The sequence below is a fragment of the Myotis myotis genome, unplaced genomic scaffold (assembly GCF_014108235.1).
Source record: "Myotis myotis isolate mMyoMyo1 unplaced genomic scaffold, mMyoMyo1.p scaffold_m19_p_10, whole genome shotgun sequence".
In the NCBI taxonomy this organism is placed as follows: Eukaryota; Metazoa; Chordata; class Mammalia; order Chiroptera; family Vespertilionidae; genus Myotis; species Myotis myotis.
The window spans coordinates 45758867-45784296 of record NW_023416314.1 but is presented as its reverse complement, the minus strand read 5'-3'; the positions used below and the strand labels follow the sequence as shown (position 1 = coordinate 45784296).

The 25430-nt window shown below is 40.7% G+C and overlaps 1 protein-coding gene across 1 annotated transcript in view; it reads left to right on the top strand.

Annotated features, from left to right (window-relative positions):
• STK33 (serine/threonine kinase 33) overlaps positions 1-24309 on the top strand; it is a 57079-nt gene extending 32770 nt beyond the window's left edge. The window contains exons 11-12 of the mRNA XM_036323041.1: positions 8604-8810; positions 23501-24309. Coding sequence (XP_036178934.1) covers positions 8604-8810; positions 23501-23713 — 420 coding nt within the window. The 3' untranslated portion in view covers positions 23714-24309. The remainder of the gene's footprint in view (positions 1-8603; positions 8811-23500) is intronic.
• Positions 24310-25430: the final 1121 nt, after the last annotated feature.

Sequence of the window (25430 nt, the reverse complement as noted above, 5' to 3'; positions counted from 1 at the left end):
AGGTAATTGGCGTACGGCGATACCGTTTTCATTGGCTAATCAGGGCTATATGCAAATTTACTGCCAACTAAGATTGGCAGTTAACTGCCAACAAGATGGCGGCTAATTTGCATATGTAGGCACAATGCAGGGAGGCGAAAGGGAAAGCAGGAAGAAGCCCCCTGCCACTGACAGTGATCGGAAACCCAGGGGGGAGCTAAGAGCTGGGGGGCAGGGCAAAGGCGGCCCCAGGGCCGCCTTTGCCCTGCCCCCCAGCCATGATCGGAGAATCAGGCGCCTTTTCCGCCCTGGCCAGTGATAGCAGGAAGTAGGGGTGGAGCCAGCAATGGGAGCTGGGCACGGTCGAAGCTGGCAGTCCCAGGAGCTAGGGGTCCCTTGCCTGGGCCTAAAGCGAAGCCCACGATCGCGGGGCTGCTGCAGCTGCAGGTCCCCACTGCCCGGGCCGGACGCCCAGGCCAGAGGCGTTAGGCCTGGGCAGGGGCAGAGCCTGCAACCGTGGGGAGCTGGGAGGGGCGGAGCCAGGGATTGGGGGGATATTATGGTCCCCTTGCCCAGGCATGATTCCTGGGCCAGATGCCTCAGGCTTGGGCGGGGGGTGGAGCAAGTGATCAGAGGGAGATGGGGGTCCCCTGTCCAAGCCTGACACCTCTGGCGGAGGCGTCAGGCCTGGGCAAGGGGCCCATCAGTTGATTGGAGGGTGATGGGGGTCTACGCCTCTGGCCGAGGCATCAGACCTGGGCAAGGGGCAGAGCCAGCAATCGGAGGGGTCTGGGGGTCCCCTGCCCAGGCCTGACACCTGGGCCAGAGGCATCAGGCCTGGGCTGGGGGCAGAACCAGTGATGGGGGGAAATGAGGGTCCCCTGCCCAGGCCTGACGCCTCTGTCAGAGGTGTCAGGCCTGGGCAAGGGGCCGATCCTGCGATTGGAGGGTGATGGGGGTCAACGCCTGCGGGCTCCCAGTATGTGAGAGGGGGCAGGCTGGGCTGAGGGACACTCCCCCCCCCCACCCAGTGCACGAATTTCATGCACCTGGCCCCTAGTATATATATATATAAATATGCTATTGGGGCCCTGCTTAAAGGTTTTTATAAAAATTATGTAAAGAAGCAGCTCATGAGCCAGAAACCTTGGGGATTTATTCAGTATTCAATGATTTATATATACTTAATAATTCAACAAATATGTACTGAATAGCTGTTACGTGGAGGACACAAGGAGGAATCTGGTACAGGCCTTACAGGCCTTTCCCACAGGTTTTCCACAGGGTTCAAAAGAAAAACTCAGGCAGAAAATGAGTGTATAATGTGTGTATAAATATATATAAATATATACCCTACATATTACATATAGCCATATAGCATATAATAAAATATATCCAATTGTGTTTTAAAGAAGATAGCTATTATTCTCTTCGGGGATTAAAAAACTACTTAAAGTGAAGGTAATATGTGGTCTGGCTCTAAAAAAGATGGGAAGAAGTAGAAATTAATATTGGAGTCATGGTAAGAAGGAGGGGGATTCAGAATAGAAAGAACTTGACAAAGATTTAAAGACAGAAAACAAAAATAAGTGTATTCTGAGAATATGAAATTTATTGGCAGTTCTACTTTTCCAGAACCTGGAAGACATGTAAGGGAGTTGTGGGAAATTCAGCAGGAACACAGGTAGAGCTGTTTTCTGTAGACTTGGCTTACATGGAGAGGACTTTATATCTCACTGGTTTTGACAGTGGGTTGCTACTGGAAGGCACTGAAGTCCCAGGATCACAGCTGAGTTTACATGAATGTTCTCCTTTGTATTCCTCAACCTGGAAGTTCCTTTGTTCTCTTTTCCAAAGTTTGTAGCTCACTCACCAGCAATGTGCCAGAGTTCTCGTTCTGCTCTGCATCTTCTCTGAGCCTGTTGCTGTTAGTATTTTTAATTGAGACACCCTGGTAGATGTGCAGTGGCATCTCTCTGTGATTTTAATCTGCATTTTGTGAATTACAAATTAAATCAGTCAGTCACCTTTATTTATGCTTATTGGTTTTTTTATATCTTCTTTTGCAAAATGCCTGTTCAAGTCTTTCCCCCATTTTTCTGTTCGGTTTTACCCTTTACTTCTTGATTTGTAGAGATTTGTTATATAGTTTAGATATAGGCCTTTTGTCATTCACAAATAAATACATGTGCATTCACAAGATTGGAAGATATTGACTTAAGAAAAGAGCAAGGGAAGGATTACTGCAAATTCTCACTCAAGCAGATGACTTTGAAAAAGAATAGATCATTGGAAATGCAGGGTCTTGAAACTGACCCCTGCAAACTATCCTTCCTCGATGGCCCTCAGAACATCTCCATTTGCAGCCAGATGCCTGCACACATCAATTTGAGGAATGTCAGTTTGGAATATATTGAGTTGGATTTTATTTTTCCAGCATTATTGAAATGTAATGCTATCTAATAAAGATGGAATATGCAAATTGACTGTCACTCTGTCACAAAGATGGCGGCACCTATAGCCACAAGATGGTGGTGCCCAATCCCTTCAGCCCCACTGGGGGAGTGGCAGGCAGACGGCGCAGCTGGACCTGCTCCCAGGAGTCCTCCAGTCCTTTCAGTCCCACTGGCGATGAGCTGGCAAGCGGCCCCGCAGAGAGCAGACAGCAGGGCCTGCTTGCCCATTGCAGCAGCGGCCAGGCGAGCAGGCAAGCGGGCCCTGCAGAGAACAGACAGCAGGGCCTGCTTGCCCGTTGCCGCAGCATTGAGCAGGTAGGCCCTGCAGAGAACCACAGGGAGTGGGCCTAAGCCATCAGTAGGACATCCCCTAAGGGCTCCCGGATTGGAGAGGGTGCGGGTTGGGCTGAGAGAAATTCCCCATCCCCCCTGCATGAATTTTGTGCACCGGGCCTCTAGTTGACATATAACATTGTAAAATTTAAGGTGTACAACATAATGACCTGATAAATGCATTTATTAGGAAATGATTACCACAATCAGTTTAGTTAATACTTCTGTCATATCACAGTTATAGCTTTTTTTCTGGCAATGAGAACTTTTAAGATACACTCTCTGAGCAACTTAAGCACATGCCATACAGTATTGAAGGCTCAGCAACACTTCTAGCTAGACGTTCTTAGCAGGCAATTGAAAATGTGTTTCTGGAATAATGGCAAATTACTAAATTTCTCAGGTTGTTTCCTCTTGAAGAATAGGAATATCAACACCTACCTGTCTACTCATGTAGTTGCTATACTCGTGGGGGAAAAAATCAATGACTTGAAAAATGTTAAAGTGGCATACAATTGCTTACTTTAGTGGTTGTTATTACCTTGATATGCTGTTGCCTTGGCCTCATTGAGAACCATTAGGACATGTTTGGTGATTTTATTGGGTGCTATCAGTTCTTTGCGGGTATCTGCAACTTACATTATTTCTTTTCCTACTGTAATTTACATTAATTATTAGTCATTTAAAATAGTTTAAATTAACCATGGTAAACAGAAAAAATAACTTTCTCCTTCCATTAACCTCATTCCCTCTTACTAAAGATAACTGTTGTTAAATCTCTTATGTGTTCTTTCAAAAACATTCTGCACATTTTGTGTATGTACTTTACCCAATGGGTTCATATTATGTAAACTATTCTTTTTTATCTAATACTAGAGGCCCGGTGCACAAAAATTTATGCACTCGGGGGGGCGGGGAGGGTCCCTCAGCCTGGCCTGTGCCCTCTCACAATCTGGGACCCCTCAGGGGATGACCACCTGCTGGCTTAGGCCTGCTCCCCGGGGGATTGGGCCTAAGACGGCAATCAGACATTCCTCTGGCAGCCCGGCAGCCCTCGGGGGATGTCCACTTGCCAGCTGGGAGCAGGCCTAAACTGCAGTCAGACATCCTTAGCGCTGCTGAGGAGGCGGGAGAGGCTCCCACCACCACCGCTGTACTGGCAGCCATCAGCCTTGTGGCTGAGCAGAGCTCCTCCCATGTGAGAGCTCACTGACCACCAGAAGACAGCTCCTGCATTGAGCGTCTGCCCCCTGGTGGTCAGTGTGTGTCATAGTGACCAGTCATTCCAAGTCATTCTGCTGTTAAGGTCAGTTTGCATACTACCCTTTTACTATATAGTATAGAGGCCTGGTGCACGGGTGGGGGCCGGCTGGTTTGCCCTGAAGGGTGTCCCAGATCAGGGTGGGGGTCCCGCTTGGGTGCCTGGCCAGCCTGGGTGAGGGCCTGATGGCTGTTTGCAGCTGGTCACACCCCCTTCAGGGTGGGGGTCCCCACTGGGGTGCCTGGTCAGTCTGGGTGAGGGGCTGAGGGCCGTTTTCAGGCTGGCGGGTGACTGAAGCTCCCAACCTCTCCTTTTTTTCTTTCTTTTTTTTTTATTCTGGGATTTATTTACCTTCTATGGCTGACACTGGAACTGAGAGCCAGCTTTAGCTCTGAGGCTTGGCTCCAGCTCTGAGACCTCGGCTGCTGAAAGCAGGTATCTGGGTTTGTTTGGCTTCTATAATTGACACTTGCAGCTCCAGCTCTGAGGCCTGGCTGGCTGAAAGCAGGTTTCTGGGGTTTGTTTAGCTTGTATAATTGCAACATTGTTTCTTAGAGTGCAGCTCAGAGGCCGGCAGTGGCAGGCGTGGAACCTTGGCTTCCTCCATCACTGGAGCAAGCAAGCCTCCTGTTCGCTTCAGCTGCCTGGCTGCTGGCCGCCATCTTGGTTGGCAGTTAATTTGCATATCGTCCTGATTAGCCAATGGGAAGCGTGTCAGAGGTATGGTTAATTACTATGTTTGTCTATTATTAGATAGGATATCTTGGAAAGATTTTCTTATTAAAAACAAAAACAAACCAGCATTGTATCCCCAACTCTGGATACACAATTATTTTGTAAATAATTCCCAGTGAATATACTAGTAGATCATTTCCTATTACAAGCAGTGGTACAATAAATGTCCTTGTAGTCCTGGCCAATGTGGCTCAGTTGGTTGGAGTGTCATCCTGTACCCTGAAAAGTTGTAGATCCGATTCCCAGTCAAGGTACAAACCTAGGTTATGAGTTCTATCCCTCGTAAGAGTGCATCCAGAAGGCAGCCAATCTATGCCCTTCACATCGATGTTTCTCTTTCTTCTTTCCTCCCTGTCAAAAATCAGTGAAAGACATATCCTCGGGTGAGGATTAATAGCAAAAATGTTCTTGTAAATATATATTTACATACTGTCAGCAAATCTATAGGATAAATTCTTAACAGTGGGCTGACTGGCCAGAGAATGTGCATTACACACAGATTATTACTAATTTACTCTTCCATAAAAAGCAAGTAAAAGAGAGAGCCTGTGTCCCCACCCTCACCCTCACCCTCACCCTCACCAACAAGGTATTAGCAAATTTAAATTATATCCATCTATTAGGTGAAAATTGGTATCTCATTTTGATTTTGATTTTGTATGTTTTTAAAAAATAAATTGACTTCCATTTTTCTATTGAAAAAATTATTCCTAGAAAGATTATAAAATGAAGAGTTCTAGCTATTTACAAAAAGTAGAAAATGATGACTATAGGCTAAAGAACCAGACTGTTTCCTTTTAGTTTTGCCAATTTTATGTTATATACCATCTTACCCTAGTTCATACATATCATTCATTTATTTTAAAAATACCTATTGCCCTCGCTGGTTTAACTCACTGGATAGAGCATCGGCCTGCGGACTGAAGGGTCCCAGGTTTGATTCTGGCCAAGGACATGTACCTTGGTTGCAGGCACATCCCCAGTAGGGGGTGTGCAGGAGGCAGCTGATTGATGTTTCTCTCTCATCGATGTTTCTAACTCTCTATCCCTCTCCCTTCCTCTCTGTAAAGAATCAATAAAATATATTTTAAAAAATGCCTATTGTTTACAAAATACTGATAGGCACTGTCCTTGAAAAGGCAAATTTTGTTAGATGAAGACATACATTTAGGTCTGCATTTGTGGAACCTGTCTACTAAAGTATTAAATCCAAATCTTAGTATCAGACGAATGCTTCTCCATGAATGTCCATATTTCCAGTTTTTCATAAAATAGTCTCAGCTATCAGTTAACCAAAATGTTTATTTTGTACTTGTGATAACCTCAGATTATCCACCTATTTCGGTTGCTTTCTTGCCATTTGCTCCTTCATAGTTGATGAGTTCAGTGTCTGGCCCCCTGAAAACAGCCAGCAAAGAGAGTTCAAGGGTCAGTGTTCTGATGGTGAGATGACATACAATCCACAGTGTCTGTCCTAACAATTCCACCCATTTTTGTTTGATTCATTGGTTCATTTGTAATTTCTGTTGAACTCCGATGACACACAACCCTGGGCCACTTATTCGTTGGTCAATCAAAGCATTTGATGTGATTCCTTTTGCAATTACTGGCAGCTAGAAGGGGAGAGTCTAGTAAGTTATTGGCTGGACTTTAGACAACAGGGAAAGTCTGGAATCGATACTCTCATTTGTACACAAATGGATATAGGAAGGAAAGAGTTAAAATTTTCCAAATAGTAGATTGTTTTTGAGGTGATAATGCTCTATTCTAGATTCTTTGCTCTTCCCTACCATCTTTTTGGAGTGATAAATAGGGTAATTTCATTGAGTACAAAGGCACTTTCCTTTAGGCATGTAGAGTGTTGGTCACCAAGCTCTTGGGTGTATATGTATGGAAACTGAGCATTTGAGAGATTGCTAGAGAGGCCGATTCAAGATAATACAGGCAAGACTTGCTTTGCACAATAGTGCAGGACTGTAAAACTAGTGCAAGTTGAAGCTATGCACAGCAATTTAAATAATCAATGGAAAAAATTAGATTATGCTGTGGTAACAAGTGACCCCAAATCTCCATACTCTTGATGCCTTCCCCCCCCCCCCCCCCACATTGTCTGGAAGGAGGAGAGTCCTCTTTTCTGTGCTCACTCTGGGACCCAGGCTGAGGGAGGCCTCATTTCTGTGCTTTTATAGTTACCAAGGTAAGAATTAGGAACATGATGAATTGCATGCTGTCTTTTAAAGTTTCCACCCTGAAGTGATACGTATCATTCCAATCATATTCTACTGACCAAAAAAGTCACATAGTCATGTCTCAAAAGAGGTAGAGAAGTAAAATTCTACCATGTGCTTCAAAGAAAGGAATGTTGGGTGAGCAGCATTAGTAACTACTATAGTATCCAAAGAGTTAATTTATGGGGAGTAAATCAGGAAAGGTAATTGAGGATTGGGATTACAGACATACATGTTCGATTGTCTCTGCCTGATAGTGAAATAGTCAAGTTGAGGCAAAGTTGTATGTACTAGTCTTCCAGAACTCTGGACCCTGTGATTACATGAAAATTAGGGTTGAAGGTCAAGGAGAAGCCAGGAAGTTGTAATAGAGACTAGATGGATCATAGGGCTCAAGCAGAGTTGTTGACAGAGCCCTGGAGACCAGAGCTCATTCAGGTGGGAGCTCTGAGACTATGTCCCATTCTAAATGATTTCAACTCTTTTACGGTCTTTGAGCCTCTTTCTATGCTTTATTTACATTTAAGTTGACAGCATCTTTGAAAGTTAACAGAGATGGCTCTCAAATTGAGAGAAAGAAATGTAGGCCATGGATTGGCAGAAGGCATGATTAGGGCATTCTGGAAGTAGATGGTAGAGGATGCGTAAGTGCAGCGAAAAGTAGGGTACTATGAAATTGGTAAGAATATAAACCTTCTTAAAATAGAATGAAATAAAAGAATCACAGGGAATTGCTTGCATAACTAGATCCTCATTTAGTCATTACTACTTAATGTTTGCCTTTAACCACAAATACATTAAACTTTACAAATCCTCAACAGTGTACTCACATGGCGGCTTTTAGAGTACCCTGTCTCATAGTATTCTGTGTCATTGATGTTTAATGCTTCAATCCACCCACAAACCAAATTCACTTAGAATCACTCCATAGCTGTACTTACATCTGAACTTTCCATTTTCATCTAAATGTGATCCAAACTTTCTCTACTAGTCTGAATTATGAGAAAAAGTATTTAAAGCATACCTAGTCTAGCAGAAGAATTTGAGACTGCTTGCATGGATTTCTTGGCATTAAATGGAATATTATATTCGAGAACAAGTGGGTAATATAAAGTAGTCAATTTTGGTATTGTATTGTCACATCTGGGATAAAAACAATGCACCGAATCAGTTATAAATCAATTGACCAGCTTATATCTAAATCTCCCAGTCAACTAAGAGCTTTCAAATCAAACATCTATATTCTTGGACACAGAACTTGACTAATCAACTGAAGTTAGATTTTTTTTACCTAGACACTTCGGTTTTCTCTAGCCTTGCCCTTAGTGTGGGACCCACCAGACCTTGGGGAACTTCTTTCATCCTTTCTGCTTCCCTTTTACTTTTGTAAGAACAGGGCTATACGGAGGTTTTTGAGTCCAGGGAATTGCCCTTCAAGCCCTTTCATACAGGGAGGGTGCTCCAATAGGTATCAGCAGTTTTGCCATTTATTCAGAATTATAATTTTTTTACGTGACTTACAGAATTTGGGAGAATATATTACTAAAAGATTAAGACTCCTTTGAATTTTCCAGACTGTTTATAACACCAAAAATCATTGTTTAACATTAGGGCAATACACTTTCTTCGGCGAGACCTACCAACGTGTTAGAAATGATGAAAGAATGGAAAAATAATCCAGGAAGTGATGAGGAAAGCACAGCAGATCAAAAGAACAAGTTGTCCAATCAAGAAAAGTTGGAAGGTTACCGACTTGGCAGAACCAGCAAAAATGTCCAGGCTGTCACTAGCAATTCAGAAGAAGAGGATAGAAAACAGGTAGGAAGAACCAACAAAACCAGTAGGAAGAACAATGTTTCATTTCTCCAACTCTGTCCTTTTTGTTGTTGGTTTGTAATGAAGGCCCTACCTGATAAAGCAAGTAAAGTTCTTGTTTGATACCATCATGATTTAGCAATGTGGCCGAAATGTTTATTTTCAGATCTCTGATTATATAGGGCAGGGTCTGCAAAGGCAGAGAGAATAAATGTTTTAGACTGTGGGAGCCAGGAGAGTCTCTGTCACAATTTCTCAACTCTGATGTTGTAGCATGAAAACAGGCGTAGGCAATTTTAGACACAAACAGAATCAGGTGGTGTGTCAGGTTTGGTCCATGGGTCAAAATTAATGATTTTTTACTTTACCAGGCCATACAGTTTAGAATGAGTTTATGTATTACCTAGAAAAAGAGTTGTTTCATTATCCAGTTAATTGTTTATAATTTATGATACCTAAAACTATGTATGTAGGGTTATTGTTTTACCTTCTTAGATCTAAATATAGTCTTATTCTTTTTGGTGAATAAAATTTCATAACATTTTGATTAATTCTAGATTGCATTCTACTGACTAGATATCCTGACAATTTACCCAAAAGGTTTTCTGTGTTTGTGGAAGTTTTCTGCATGTTTGTTTTCTTTCTTGTCTTGAAATCTAATGAGCACATTGTAGCTCTTCTTTAATAATTGAGCATCCTTCCATTGGGGGCTGTGTTCACCTTAGGGCAGCCCAGACTTCCTGTGAGGAATTGCTACTTTTCGGTTCTCTGAAGCCCAGAGCTGTCAGGGAGGAGAGGGACTGAGAGGGTGAGTCCTGAGGAAGGTGCAGTGCTGCTGGCTCACACCTCCGTGCTAAGAATCCCAGCAGAAACTGGCAGAAAGAGACCTAGTAGAGTGATGGATTGATTTTGATGTACTGGTTGGGAACTTCTTCATCCACTTGATAGCAAATGTCTAGATAATAAACTTGACATTTAATGATTCAGGTATTTTGAAATAATCATATTTTTGCCATAATATGAACATAAGTTTATTGAATTCCCTTCATCCTCTCTAGTCTGTTAACAGCTCCTGCAATGCTGAGCAGCTGTGTGTATTTTATATTTTTGTTAAAAATAATTTTTTAAAAACCCATGTTTGCATTTCCTTATTGAACATAGTTTGAAGATTTTCCTATTAGTTGGCTTATCATTTTATATACCACACATAACACACACACATATTTACATACTCATAATCATAGATTACACATATACACTCATATGCATCACATGTATACAAACACAAATACATATACACGCATACACACACATTATCTTTTGTAGTCTCGGGTTATATCTATGTTTGTCACTGAATCTGGCATAAAATATTCTGTGAACCAAATGCTCGGTTATCTTCCATCACCTTTTCCATTGCTCTGTCACACATCTGCCCTCTCCTCCTCACACTCCAAGTCACAAAGTGATGGGACTTGCTCTGCTGTTCTCAGCCACTTCCAACTAAAGAGCAGAAGAACTGGAATTTGAGGTGCTTATAGACAATAGAACTATACCCACTGGGTTGAAATTTCAAGAATATAGATTTCACCCTGGCTGGGTAGCTCGGGTGTTTAGAGCGTCATACCAGTATGCCAAGGTTGTGGGTTCAATCCCCGGTCAGGGCACATACAGGAATCAATCAATGGGTGCATAAATGGGTGGAACGACAAAGCGATATTTCTCTGTCTCTCTCAAGTCAATCAATACATTTTTTTAAAAAAAGAATATAGATTTCTATTCAATAGAAAGAACTAATTGCTCATCTACAATAGAACAGGCTGGACCATGGAGAGTAAACCCCACCCTCCCAATCATTGGAAACGTTCAGGCAAACCCTGGAAAGCTGCTTGTAAATGCCGTAGCAGAAATTCCTGCCAGGTGGGTAGGACTTGCCCTGGGAACCGAGGAACCACTAAGGAACTTTCCCATGCTTAGGTTTGGGCTGTGACATCTTTGGGAATTTTTCTGAAAAGTGTTATCCCTTAAAAGAAAGAATTCTGATTATTTAATCTACTAAGTTTTTTCCCCAAGGATTTTTGTGAATAAATATGCTACTTTGTTAATTATATTGAAGTTGACTTTATGTTAAGAAATTACTTATTTCCTTTCAAATCTTCAATAATGGCAAGTAGTGGTATATAAAGTTCTAAAGTGATAACTAGAAATAGGGTTGCCTCTATACAGGATTCATAGAGTACTTCATATTCTTAGAAGTGAAATTTTAATTTTGTTGAAATTTATTCTAGCATATTGAAGTACTTCCCATGGGAAAATTTTGTTTGTTAAAATTATATTATAGGGACAACTTGATGTGATAATTTGAATAACTTATACGTACTAAATTAAGAAAATGTATGTTTCTCTTTCCATTAAAATATTTGAATGTGGCTTTAATCCAAATGGAAATCTGCCAGCTGTTAGTGCTTTCCCCTGTATCACTGTTCTCTCTCCTGGAGGACCTGGTACACGATTTGGAGCTCCTGGTCTTTTATTTCCCCCTGGCCAGGGTAGTCACCCTTTCCAGATAAGTGGCAGAGCTCCTGGAAGACTAGCAGAGAAAGTGAGGATTTGTTATAAACAAAAACACGGAACTAAGCGCTCCCCCCTTTCCCGGTAGTAGATGCGCCCTGGTTTCCAGTGCCTGGACCTTATGGGAGAATGCAGTCCGCCTCTCTGCTCTGCCCATGTCCAGACCTCACTTTCTTAAACTTGTTTTCAAGTAGTTGGCCTTTGGCAATGTCCTTTCTGTTTTCCTTTTCATTTCTAACTTTTAGCCTATGTTAGGTAATGGTATTCTTTGAGGACAGAGATGTTCTCTCATGTATATCTTGTGTTTTCCAAGCTGAGTATGTCTAGATAATGTTTTGTGTTATCAGTAATCCTCTGAACTCCCTACAGTGGGTCCTTAATCTGCTCGCTCAGGTAGACCCAAGATTTTTAACTCCTACAACAGCATTACACGTCTTCAAATGAGACACTTGGCAGACCATTGCTTCTTTAACATTAGGTCCTTAGTGATTTCTGATAAATAGTATAATACTTTCATTGTTTACTAAGCTTAGAAAACAATTTAAGAGGAATGAATGTCTGCGATGAACATGCACCTCCCCCTAATCGCTGAGGGAGGAACCAGAAACTCCGGATGTGTTAGAAGTACTATGTGTGCATTACAGAATCCTTGCTTCATAAAGGACATACTTCTTAGTTGTTGAATTATTTGTTCAATGCAGTCAAATATATTTGTTTAGTGAGAATGTTATCATTTTTCTTGTCTGAAAACACCACCTTTACATATCATAGGAGATAGTACATGTAGCAGATACTTTACCTAGTCTAGGAAGTAGAAAGGGTATAGTAGCTCTTCGAAGACAAGAAGTGTTTGAATTTAAAAAACATTGAAATCAAACAGTTGAGTTATTGTATATTGATATGTTTCTATGAGAAAAAAGTCAGGTTTTCTTCATATTTTAGTTAAGATAAAAAATTTCTCTTATTTACAAATTAAGTCTTGGCTCTCTGAGCCCATGTGAATCATGTGCAGGTTCGATGGTGCTTTCACAATTTTGCAACATTTTTGTTCTCCGATATTAAAGCATTGCTATCTGGTATATATGCCCAAGCGCTGCACTTAACATATAATATTTAAAAGCACAAGCCCTGGGTCTAGGCTGCCTGGATTCAGATCCTGGCTTCACCACTTACAAGCTTTATGACCTTAGGCAGGTCTCTAGGCCTCTGTTTTCTGATCTGTAAAATGGGATTAACGGCATCAACCAAGGACTAAATGAAATCTTGAATGTAACACTCTTGACATATGGTAAGCACAGATTAATGTAAAAGTAATAAAGTTCACTTTTATTATTATATTGCTAAAGAACTTGTGTATATTACTAAAATTGCATGATTTTTCTTGCCTGCTTCAAGGCTCCTTAGGGTATAGGTGTTGGCATAAATTAACAAGCACACTAAGAATAAGAAATACCATTTTCACAGGTGACAAGGTGATGCTTCCCTCCTCATTTGCCCTCTGATTTTGGTAGGGTCCCTAGGGTACTGTGGTAGATTGCATTATTTTTCCCAATTATTTAATCCCTCCCTGTGAGGGATTATACATTCACAACCCTTGCATATGACTTTGCAACTCTCCCTATCATAGTAGATCAAGGAAATGTTGGTCTGAGCTGTATGACTCACTTTGGCTAATGGCATATTAAGAGGTGTGATGTAAGCAGAGACCTTAAAATTGTTTGCATGATTGAGCTTGAATTTCTGCCACCTGCATAAAAAGAATATGCCTTCGGGGAGCCCAAGTTCTCGGAATCATGAAAATTTGCGGAGCAGACCTGAACCAAATACAAAGCCTGAAGTCTAGCTAGCACAACCAAGCCCTAGAGCTAAATGAGAAAGATTAACGTTTATTGTTATAAAATTCTGAAACTTTTATAGTGTTTCTTATGTAGTTGTACAGAAAAGAGTTAACATACCAGGCCTAAACTTCTGTCTTGGAAAGGTTTGCTTGCAAGGCTGGCCCTTGGCTGCCTTCTGGGAACTTAGATTTGTGGACGGTTGCAACCACTGACTGATGAGAACGATTCATCGCGCCTAAACTGTTTGTACAGATAATATGCTTTCTGCTGAACTCCTGCTTTCTTTCTGGAAGCCTGGAATTTTGGCAGAGGCTGCCTCCATGACCAGCTTCCAGTAAGAACCCTGGGTGCTGAGAGAGTGCCCAGGTTGGCAACATTTCACATGTGTTGTCACAGCCTGTTACTGGGGTAATTACATGCATCTTGTGTGGCTCCTGGAAGCAAATCCTTGGAAGCTTGACCTGGTTTCCATTGGATTCCACCTCAAGTGCCTTTTACCTTTGCTAATTGTGCTTTACATCCTTTCACTGCAATACACCATAGCAGTGATACAACTATATGCTGAGTCCTGTGGTTGCTCCTAGTGAATCATGGGACTTGGGGGTGATCTTGGGAACCTCCCAAGTCCAGTAGCTGACTGCAGCAATAGCTGACTAACACAGATACAAATAATGGATTGTGCTAACATGAATCTTGACCTGTTGTTCTTTGATCTAATGCTGTTTGCCATGCCAGTTGCTAGTTTGGATTCATAGACTTCCATAAATAACAATGCCATTGTCCCTCCTTTTACTCCCACTAGAACCTCCTGTGTAAGGGCTTTGGTTTCACCACAGACTTAGAGCCAAACCTCCTTAATTAAAGGGATATATTAGTGAATCCTTTTAAATTGTTTCCCTGATTTCCCAAGTCTGGCTTTTGCTTAGTTCCCCTTAGGGACTATACCTGCTAGGATATGCTATGTATAGCTTTTCCCGGTGGAGAACCAATCATTAGGTTGGGTTATAACTAATACTACTTCAATTCAGATGTATTAATTTGGGGCTTCATCTCTTTGCCTGCCTTTATGCTATAATTGTCACATGTATTACATCTACATCAAGCTTTAAACTCTACAAAACAATGTTTTAATTTTTTTTCTTTTTAAAAAAAATATATTTATTGATTTTTTACAGAGAGGAAGGGAGAGAGATAGAGAGTTAGAAACATCGATGAGAGAGAAACATCGATCAGCTGCTTCCTGCACATCTCCTACTGGGGATGTGCCCACAACCCAGGTACATGCCCTTGACCGGAATCGAACCTGGGACCTTTAAGTCCACAGGCCGATGCTCTATCCACTGAGCCAAACCGGTTTCGGCTAATTTTTGTTTTAAACAGTCATATATATTTCCAAGAAATTAAGAGGAGAAACTGTCCTATATTTACCCAGATATTTACTATTTCTGATGCTCTTCCTTTGTCAAAATTCAACTTTTAATCTGGTATGATTTCATTTCAGCCTAATTCGCTTCCTTTGTATTTTTTGTATTGCATTTGTGCTAGTAATGAACTATCCTACTTTTATTTTATCTTAATTTTTGAAGGAGATTTTCTGTTTATAGAATTCTGTCTTGATATGTTTTGGGTCCACACTTTAAAGATGTTAATCTACTGCCTTATGGTTCCAGTTTCTCTGATAAGAAGTCATTGGTGATCTGGAATATTCTTTCCCTAAATATAATATGTTACTATTCTCTGAATGTTCTCAAGGTTTTCTTTTTGGTATTCAGCAGTTTGACAATGACGTTTTTAGGCATGTTCTTCACATTTATTCTGCTTAGGGTTTGCTGAACTTCTTGAATCTATAAATTTGTGACTTTGGGAAATTTGGCATTATTGTTTCTTAATTTTTTTTCTAAGACTCTAATTACATGTTAGACCATTTGATATTGTTCTATTGGTCATTGAGGCATATTTACTTTTTTCAATCTCTTCTTTAAGTTGGGTATATTTTATTGATCTCTATTCAGTTATCTCCATTTTCCTATTAAACCTATCTTGTGATAGGCTTAATGCTTAATTTCATGTATTACATTTTATTCTAAAATTTCCACTTGGTTTACTGAGACCTCCTTTATTCATTAAATAATATTTTCCTTAACATTACTGGTAATAGTTATGACAACTGTTTTAAAAATTCTTGTTTGCTAATTTCAACATATTGATCATCTCAGGGTCTGTCTCTGTTAATTGTTATTTCTGTTGAGTAACTTTGAATTGTATCCTGGACAATGGAAATGTTATAAGCTTAGATAAGTTAATGTATCTTCAGCTGGGCAGAATTTAGGATGCCCCTTCTCTGGCTATCCTTTCAGGGATTCTTTCATTACATTCTGGTGTCTGTGGTTGCTTTGAATATTATTCTCTAATTATTTAGACCAGAGGGGAAAAAATATAAACATTTACAGTTTGGGGCAGTGGTGGGGAGAGGGGAAAAACACATTGTCATCAAAGGAGCAACATTTGACATATCAACAGAAATAATAGAAGCCAGGAGACAATGGAATGACTTCATTAAAATGCTAAAAACAAAACAATAAAACCTGCCAACTTGGAATTTTTCATTTAGCGATAATTGCCTTCAAAAATAAAGATAAAATAAAAATGTTTTCAGGTATGTCAAAGATGAAGGAATTTGTTAACAGCATTTTTTACTGTGAGATACTAAAAGAGAGATTTCAAGGTAAAAGAAAATGATCCCAGATGGAAGTACTGAACTGCAGGAACATATGAAAGGTATTGGCAAGAGTACATATGTGGATAAATATAGAATAATGTTGACTTTTACACAATAACAATAGCTCTGGCTGGTGTTTTCAGTGGTTAGAGCGCTGGCCCAGGTACCACAGGGTCGCAAATTTGATTCCCAGTCAAGGACACGTACCTGGGTTGCAGGTTTAATCCCTAGCCCCAGTTGGAGCCTGTGCAGGAGGCAATGGATCGATGTGTCTCCCGTGCATCGATGTCTCTCTCTCTCTCTCTCTCTCTCTCTCTCTCTCTCTCTCTCTCTCTTTCTCTCTCTCTCCCTCTCTCCCTCCCTCCACCCCCCTCCCTTTATTCCACTCTCAATGGAAAAAATATCCTCAGGTGAGGATTAACAACAACAAAAACAATAGCAATAATAATAACTTTCGTTTCAATAAGCTAGAAAAAGAATAGCAAATTAAGTACTCTCCCAACAAAGCTAGAAGGAAAGAATGATTTTAAAAGGAGGATATTGTGAATGACTTAATGTCTGTATATTGGAATATTTATATGAAATGGTCAAATTCCTTTTTAAAACATCAAAACAGATACAAATATTAAAAATCTAAATAGTTCTATATTTATTTTTAAAGTTGAATCTATAATTAAGAACGTTCCATAAATGAAAACTCCAGTCCCAAATTATTTTACTGGTTAATTCTTCCAAATATTTAAAGAAGAAAGAAGAAAAAGCTTGTTACACAAACTCTTGAGAGTATTTCTCAACACATTTAAAAGACAAAACATGAATCTTTGACATTATTACATCAATACCAAAACATGACACGGGTATTATAAGAAAATACAATTATTAGTCAATATCTCTCAAAAATATAGATGCTAAAGTCCCAAACGCAATATTGCAAACTGAATCCAGAAATAAATAACAAAGGTAATGCATCATGATCAAGTGTACAGTATGTTCCAGGAGTGCATGTTTGGATTAACAGCCAAGAATCAAACAATGTGATTCATCATATGAAGGGGTAAAGGGGAAAAGTCATATAATTTTTTTCATTAGTTTTGAAAAAAGCATTTGATAAAATTCAACAATCAAACATGAGGAAAACACTCAGCAGAGTAGGAGCAGATGGGAACTTCTTTTACACGTTAAGATATATTTATGCCCCCCCCCCACCGTCCCCCAAAAAAGACTTCTAAAGCTAGTATTATTTGTAATGGTTTAATGTTGAACACTTTCCCACTGAAGACAAGAGAAAGGCAAAGATGTTCTTTTTAAATTTCTTTTAAACAAGCTAGAGGTCTTAGCCAATGCACCAAGGGAAATAAAAGAAATAAAATTATGTAGATTGAAAAGGAAGAATAAAACTCTCTATTTTTAGATGACATAGAAAATCTTGAGGTATCTACAAAAAAACGAACTAAATAGGTTGCAGGATGGAAGATCTGTATACAAAAATCAATTGTATTGTTATATACTAGCATGACATTGGAAAACCGAAATTTAAAATACCATTTAAAATATTATTGCAAAACATAAAATTCTTTACTGATAAATCTAACAAAATATGTGTAAGATATTTATATTAAAACTGCAGCATATTGCTGAATGAAATGGAAGAATATTGAAATATATGGAGAGATATACCATGTCCATCAGTTGGAAGATCTGATACTATTACGATGTTTATTCTCCCCAAATTGTAGCTTTAAAGCAATTCTGTATTGAAATCTAGGGCTTTTGCTTTTCTGTTAGAAATGAATTAACGGGATTTTTCTAAAATGTATTTGGAAATACATAAGACCTAGAACACCTAATAGAACCTGAAAACAACAAAGTTGGAGAACTTCTATGACCTGATTTCAACATTTATTGTATAGCTACAGTAATCCATACAGTGTGGTATTGGTGTAAGAATAGACAAATAAATAGAGCAAGCAATAAAACAAAATTGAGAGTCTAGAAATTGATCCACATTTAGGTAGTTAATTGATTATTGACAGAGATTTTAAAGGCATTCATTGAGGAAAGGGTAGTTTTCAATAAATGGTACTGGAATAGTAGGATATTTATATGGAAAAATTAATAATTTGACACCCTCAGCTTACACTGTACACAAAAGTTAATTTGAAATAGGTAATAAACCTAAATCCAAAAGCTAAACTGTAAACCTCCTAAGAGAATATCATCCATTCAGAGAGTAGTCAGATAATTAGAACAGAGAAAGCACTTTTAAAAATGAACTTCATCAAAAGTAAACACATTTGTTCATCTAAAAGATTTTAAGAAAAGGAATAGGCAAGACACAGACAGGGTGGAAGTATTTGCAAAAAGTACATCTGACAAAGGACTTGTATCCAGAATATGGAAACAATTCCTACAACTCAATAATAAGGCAACCCAACTGTAAAATAGGCATAAAACCTGAACAGACACTTCAGATAGGGAGATATACAAATAGTCCATAAGCATATGAAAAATGTACAAGATCATTAGTCATCAAGAAAATGCAAATGATATCAGGAAAAGCCACAATAATATAACACTACACTCTATAGAATTTAAACTTAAATTGTCAAATTTAAAAAGACTGGAAAGTCCAAATTTTAGCAAATATTGGAGCAACTGGAACTTTTCTGTCTTGCTGGTAGGAATGCAAAATGGTACAGTTCCTTTGGAATACAGTTGGGCAATTATTTATAACTAGAAGCCCGGTGCACAAAAATTTGTGCACTGGCATGGGGGGGTCCCTCAGCCCAACCTGTGCCCTCTCACAGTCTGGGACCCCTGGGGATATAACCACCTGCTGGCTTAGGCCCGCTCCCCTGGTGGCAGATGGCACGCCCAATCCCGCGGTGTCTGCCCGGTCTCCCCCGGTTGCAGATGGCAGGCCTGGATCCCGAGCTGGGTCGGGTGGCTGCTCAGATAGTGCTGCCTCCCACCCCTCCCGCCCCGCCCACCCTGCCCCACACATGACAGGCCTGGATCCCACGCTGGGGCGTGTGGCAGCTCGGGATTGTGCTGCCGCCCGCCCTGCCTGCCCAGCCCGCCCCGCCCCACACACGGCAGGCCAGGATCCTGCGCTGGGGCGGCCAGCGGCTAGGAATCACACTGCCACCAGCCCCAGGCGGGGCGGTACAGCTGGATTTGCCTGCAGTATGCAAATTAGCCGCCATCTTTGTTGGCGGTTAATTTGCATATCATGCTGATTAGCCAATGGGAGGTGTAGCGAAGGTATGGTCAATTACCGTGTTTGTCTATTATTAGATAGGAAGTTAAGCATTTACTAACCATTAACCCAGCAATCCCAAACGTAAGTTTGAAAAGGATTTTTAGAATATGTTTATAGCAGCTTTATATATAAACAGCCCCAAACTGGGAAGAACCCAAATATCCATTAATAGAAGAATGGATAAACAAATTGTGATATATCCATATAATAAAATATTAATTGTCAATAAAAATTCTAATTCATGGATGAATCTCAAAAACATGATATACTACCATGGGAATCTATAGTTATCTTAATAAAATTTTCAATTAAAAATGTGAAGCTAAAGAAGTCAGATGCAAAAGAGTACATACTGTATGTTATTTCATTTATATGAAGTTTTAGAAAAGACATAGTAATTTATGTTGAGAAATATCAGAACACTGGTAGCCCCGGGATGGAAGGGAGTTGACTAGGATGTGGCACTTGGAAACTTTCTGGGAAGTTTTCCTACTTCTTGATTGGCATGCTGGTTCTACATTGTTAAAACTCATAAAACTGTACACTTGAAATTTGTACATTCTACAATGTGTAAATTCTACTTTAATAAGAAAAGAGAGATGTTTACATCTCTCTCTAATTTGCAAGTTAGATTTTATTTTCATTAACTACATATAAGACCCAGCTCTTTATGTGGGAAGCCTTATATTAGAAATCTATATATTTGGAAGTCAATTTCTCTTCTTTCCTTCTCTCCTTTGTTTTCCCCCCTTCCTTCTTCCTTCTGAAAACCATAGGAGTATAAGAGAAAGTGGGTGACCATTGCAAGCAAAGGTGTAGCTGAACACTTGTATCAGAATGTTCTGTCACTTGGACCTTGTGCAGGCCTATAATTTGAATGTGTGACTCTAGAAATGGTTGCTATGGTGATAAACCACTTTACTTAAATAGCATATATTTTACTCAAAATTCAGAGAAATGGTAACAGTTTCTGGTAATCACGCACTGGTATTAGCTTTCAGGGATGTGCCTAGAGCTTACACGTTTCACATCCATTATCATCAGATGAGTTCATCAGGTTAAAGTTATGCCAGTGAATAATGAACTGTGTATACTTAGCCCAGTTTTCTTGTTACATATCTCCCCTTGACACGTGCTGCCCCCTTTTCAAGATGAGTAATGTGAGCTGGAGAAATCAGGCCCAGGGTGCTGAATTTCTAAAAGATGGAACGGAAGGGAACCTTGTAAGGTTATCTTTTCCCTCATTCTGCCTCTGGTAGGACTGATTGTTCTTACAGTCCTGAATGGTTAGACTGTCAAGGTGAGGAACAATAGAAATGCCACTTAGGGCAGCCCCCTGTGTAATCCTCCCACTGCAGTGCTCAGAGATGCTGTCCAGCTAGTGCTGAAATCCCTTCTTCATTTTATAGATTGTGATTATATAGATCTTCCAGTTCTTTATATTTTTAGACTGAAGGACTCTCTTTTAAAGAATCCTCCACCTGTTAATCATATTAGTAGCCTGTCTGTAAACTTTCTTGGTCTCTCTATTCTGTTCAAGCTGGTTGCAGTGTTTCAGGTATGAATTCTTCACAATTTTACATAAGGATAGAAGGATTATTTTTTCTTTGATTTCGAAGATGCTTTCTGACGACAGCCAGGTTTTCTTGGCCACTGTGCAGTACCTTCGGAGACTGGTCTATACTGATTTTTAGATTCTCTTTCTTGGATTGATGATGGCCAACAGCCTCATAATGATCATTTAGAGTCTTTCTCCCGAAACTAAATATTGAAGTTCCTCTCCCATCTTTCTCCCCCTTTGTACAATCTTATGGGAGCACATGCCTTCTGTTTGCCTTTCATGACTTGCAAGATCTTAGTAACTCCTATATACAGCCTTGGCAGTTTCACTTTTCATTTCTCTATTACTCATAAAACTTTTAGATTGTATCAGTGACAGCATAGATCTCTGAGGAATTCCGTCGAATATGAGAAAAGAAAAAGAGAAACCTAAAATTTAGATATCTATAATCTAAAATCTGTATCCCTGAAAAATTAAGACTTGTTCGTGTTTCTAGAGAAAAGACTGGAAGCTAGAATTCGCCTTGGCTATTTATGTTCCAAGGAGATGAGAGACTTGGCTCCTGGTGAAGGAAGTTTAAGCTCTGCCCGAAGGGCCGTGTGAGGGCCAGCCTGCGTCCATGTTTTGTTGGCATCAGAGAACAGTTTCATTGAGGGGGAATTTAAGAGGGGAAACTCAGTCTTTAGGAAAGCTCTTAGGATTCTGCTTCCTAAACTTAATGCCACTGCGAATTAGCAAAGAGAAATGGCAAAGTATGCACACATATGATATTTGACAGGATGCACCCCTATACACAGAAGCTTGTAAGCATTTACATTTGCATAAAGATAACTAGATTTGCACTGATGTAACCAGGGAGCAAAGGAACACATATTGTGTATGTTTCTGTGCAGCCAGTTTTAGGCCGACTTAGGAGCTCAATTAAAATATGGTTGACATATTAGTTTTAACATGCACTAAATACCAGACTGAAAACAAATAAGAAAACAGGCACTCATATGGTGCTGGTTAAGAGCATTAGTTTCATGACTCAAGTACATTAATTAACAAATGGAAGCGTAAAGAATAGGAATATGAATGCATTCAAAAGAAACGGACTGAGTCTCTCTTCCTGTTCTCTATTGGTTGTGGTGGACAGGCTGACAAACATTTCCTCAATGACTTGGATGGTCACTCAAGCGGTGGAAATGTCAAAAGAGAGAGGGTTACACTTAGATTCACCTTTTAATAGGATTTGTATGTCAAGTGAATTAAATTTTTATGAATTGAAATTTCCAGGATAGGTTTCATGTCTTCAGGACCAGGACTGTACTAGGCAAAGCTACTTACCTTCAACCAGATACTAGAACATCTGGGTGTTGTCCTCTCAGCCTGTTGCCAAGAGCAGAGGCGTTTTCAGTGAGAGGAGGGATACAAACTGTAGGACTGAATGCTAATGCACTTTAAGTATTTCCTATTTCTTTAAAGACTTCACAGAGAAGCAGCCCAGAAATTTTCTTGGAGAAAAAACATCTATGAAGAAAAGGACCTGTTTACCTTTCCAAATTTATACAAATTAATTTTCCCATGAACAGGAGTTAGCAGGCACTGTTGCAGAGTCACACATGAGTAGTGCTCTGAAGAGGCACAGGTTTGAGGGCTCTGCAATAAGCAAACACCAGGTACGTTTTCTCTTTCCTAAAATGCAGGCACCAAAGATTGTTAATGACCCGTAGCTTCGCTGCAGCCCTGGGAGGCCATTTACTCATTGGCAAGTGCTCCCAGTGTGTATAGAACATGGTCACTTGAGTCACAGGAGCCTGATCAGAGAAACACCAGGTTTATTTATTTTGTGTGACGTGTAATCTGTGCTTTGAAAATTGCTAGCCTGATTATTAACTCGTGTGCCCGCTAACTTTCAGTTAACCAGAGAACTAAACTTACGCCCTTCCCTGGATCATTCTGTGCATACGAGAGCCTCCTGTATCGTAGCCCATGTCTCGTCACCATCCTGCTGCGTAGGCCCCTGAGACATTCTCTGCTCCTTTAGAACTCTGTGCTCTGCTCCATTTAATTAGAAGTGACCACTTTAAAAATGGGTCTAAGGTCAAAATAGACTCTGCTTCCCTCCTGACAAAACTAGAAGCCGTTTTCTCTAAGGTGGGGTGAGGTGACCTGAGAAGGTACAATTGCCTCTTAAAACTGGTTCTACTTGTTTCATGCTTTGAAGCTGTGATGTACTTTCCCGGCCACCACCTCATTCATTCTCATAATAAACCCAGGTAGTAAGTGTGAAAATGAGGCATCCAGGCTCCAAGAGGTCTAAGGCGGTGTGACGGATTGGAGGCCAGTACCTGGAGTCAGTGCCGAGGATGAGTGGGGCCTAGGCAGCAGCTTTGTACCCAGGTCGGAGGGAGCAGTCATGGTGGGCTGGCCGGGTACCCACACAAATGCCGCAGCTGCCCCAGTACAGCCGTCCAAGCGGACTTCCCTGTGCAAAGGTTCCCAGATACTTACTTTCGTTTCGTGTGGCAGAGGATCTGAAACTTCACCTTGAGTTTGCGCTACACCAAATACTAAACAATTCCGCTTTCTTGAAGGTGCTAACGGAGCTTTCTCTGGCAATTTCACAATGTGTTTAGTTTATATGTCTCGTCTGGTCAGTATTCAGCTTGCAAATCCGGGACAGTTCTGTAGTTCCTTGCTTGTTTGAATTGATGAATGTTGCTTTGTGTCTGAAAATTAACCCAGGCCTTTTATTTCTAGCCCACTGCTCATAAAAAGAAATTTCCTGTGAAAAGTAAGAAGGAAAATGTGGACAACTTGGACATGGGCAATTCAAATTCCACACCTTACAGACCCCTTCCAGCTGGAATCAAGGGAGAACTAGAGAAATCCCCTGTGTCTTCAAACCAAGGAGCAACAACCAAATACTCTACTAAGCCCATTGCCCTGCCTAGAACCAAAAAGAAACCCTAAGGCTCCCTCCAACGCTGAACAGTACAAAGACAGAGCTGCTCTTTCTAGTGCTAAAATGAGGAGATAGGAGGTGAAAAGGACAGCTCTCTGTGATCATTTAGCCTTGAGCCCTGCAGTGTGTGTGCACCAGTTTAGAATCCAAGCCAGTTACCTCCAAGCAGGTGGTGGTGAAGGACAGCCACCAGCAGGCTTGAGGGCGGGGCTGGGGCTGAAATCAACGCAAGGTGTTTTCCAGGTTTGTTGAGAGGAGCAGATGCCCTCAGAGCCAGGCTGTGGCCATACTTGCTCAGTTTCACTTCACATTCTTAGATTTCAGTGCAGTTATCTACAGGGAAAATGAGAACCAAATGTGGTAACGGAGGTCCCTAACGGTTATGTGCACTTTGCACTAGAACACTTTGTTAGGAAATTACTAATAAACTTACCAAAGGCATCACAGCAGAAGTGCTCCGGCCATTCACGTGTGTTCTTGTAATCGTAGGTCGCTATAGATTGTATAAGACAACTTAATTTAAATGTAGAAAAATAGGAGATTTTGTAACTGCTTGCCATTAACTTGCTGCTAAATTCCCAATGTATTGATTGAATCAATAAAAAAACAGATGTTACCCATGTACATTAATTTTTATGTTAAGAAGTGAGTATCTTAAGGTCCTCTAAACCCCTATGCAAATTATGAGCTTGGCCCGCTGCTGCAAAGGGAGGTACATCTTTGGGGAAAGTCATGAGGCTGGATACAGGGGGAAGTACATCATTATTCTTTGTATTATGGGTTTCTTTTTCCGCCTGGGCAAGTAATTTTGCCATTTTAGGTCAAACTGAGTGAGTGGGTGCCTCACTTGGCCTTCCAAATAAATTCTAAAGAAACAATTTGCATTGGCTTTTACCTTTATAAAGCAGTAACCTCGTTTCCTTCCATTCCCCCTCCCCTATAGGATTGTCATTTAGGCCTCCAGAATGACCCATATCTGGCCAGCTGAGCATGTACTAGTTGCATATAAATCCCCTCAGTGGCTAAAGGTAGTAGACGTGCTTCTTGCCATTAATTTGGAAGATGCTGTTGTGCTTCTGAATGAGCCAAAGATAACCCTGACCTCTGTTGCCCTTGGCTGAGTAGTTCTGCCACTATTTTCCTAGTGCCTTGATGTGCTTGCCCTGGGGGCATCTGACAGCTTGAGCTTACTAGTCTAAATGGTCTAGACTTAAAACTGGAGTTGTCATAGCTTCTTCAATGTCTGTCTCCCTTACCGATGGTTACTTTGAGTCCTGTCAGGAGCCCATAGCCATCTCTGGAGCGTTGAGCCTTCCCTCCAGGTTTAGTGAGCCAGTCTTTGAGGAGCATGGCTGCCTACCTGCCGGGAAGCCGGCCTCCGTAGGTGGTTTCCCTTCCCTTCCAGTGCTCCTGTTGGCAGGGGGGTTGCTGGCTGCTGGTCTCTTTGCAGAAAAGGCACCCGAGACAGCGGCTTTGATTCTGTCCCTCCACTGGGCTTGCAAATGGAACATCCCCTGTTTGCAAAATGCTCTTAACTTTTATAGCATGACACAGTCTTTTGTATCATGGAGCAGGATATTCTGTTGTTAAATTGAGTGCTATCCAAATTTCTACCCACATTTCTCTTTGGTCTTAAATGAGGGATTCCACTCAGTAAGCTTGAGCAGAGGTCCAAACTGAGCAGAAGTGAAAGATGAAGTCATTTTATACCCAGTGTGTCTATAC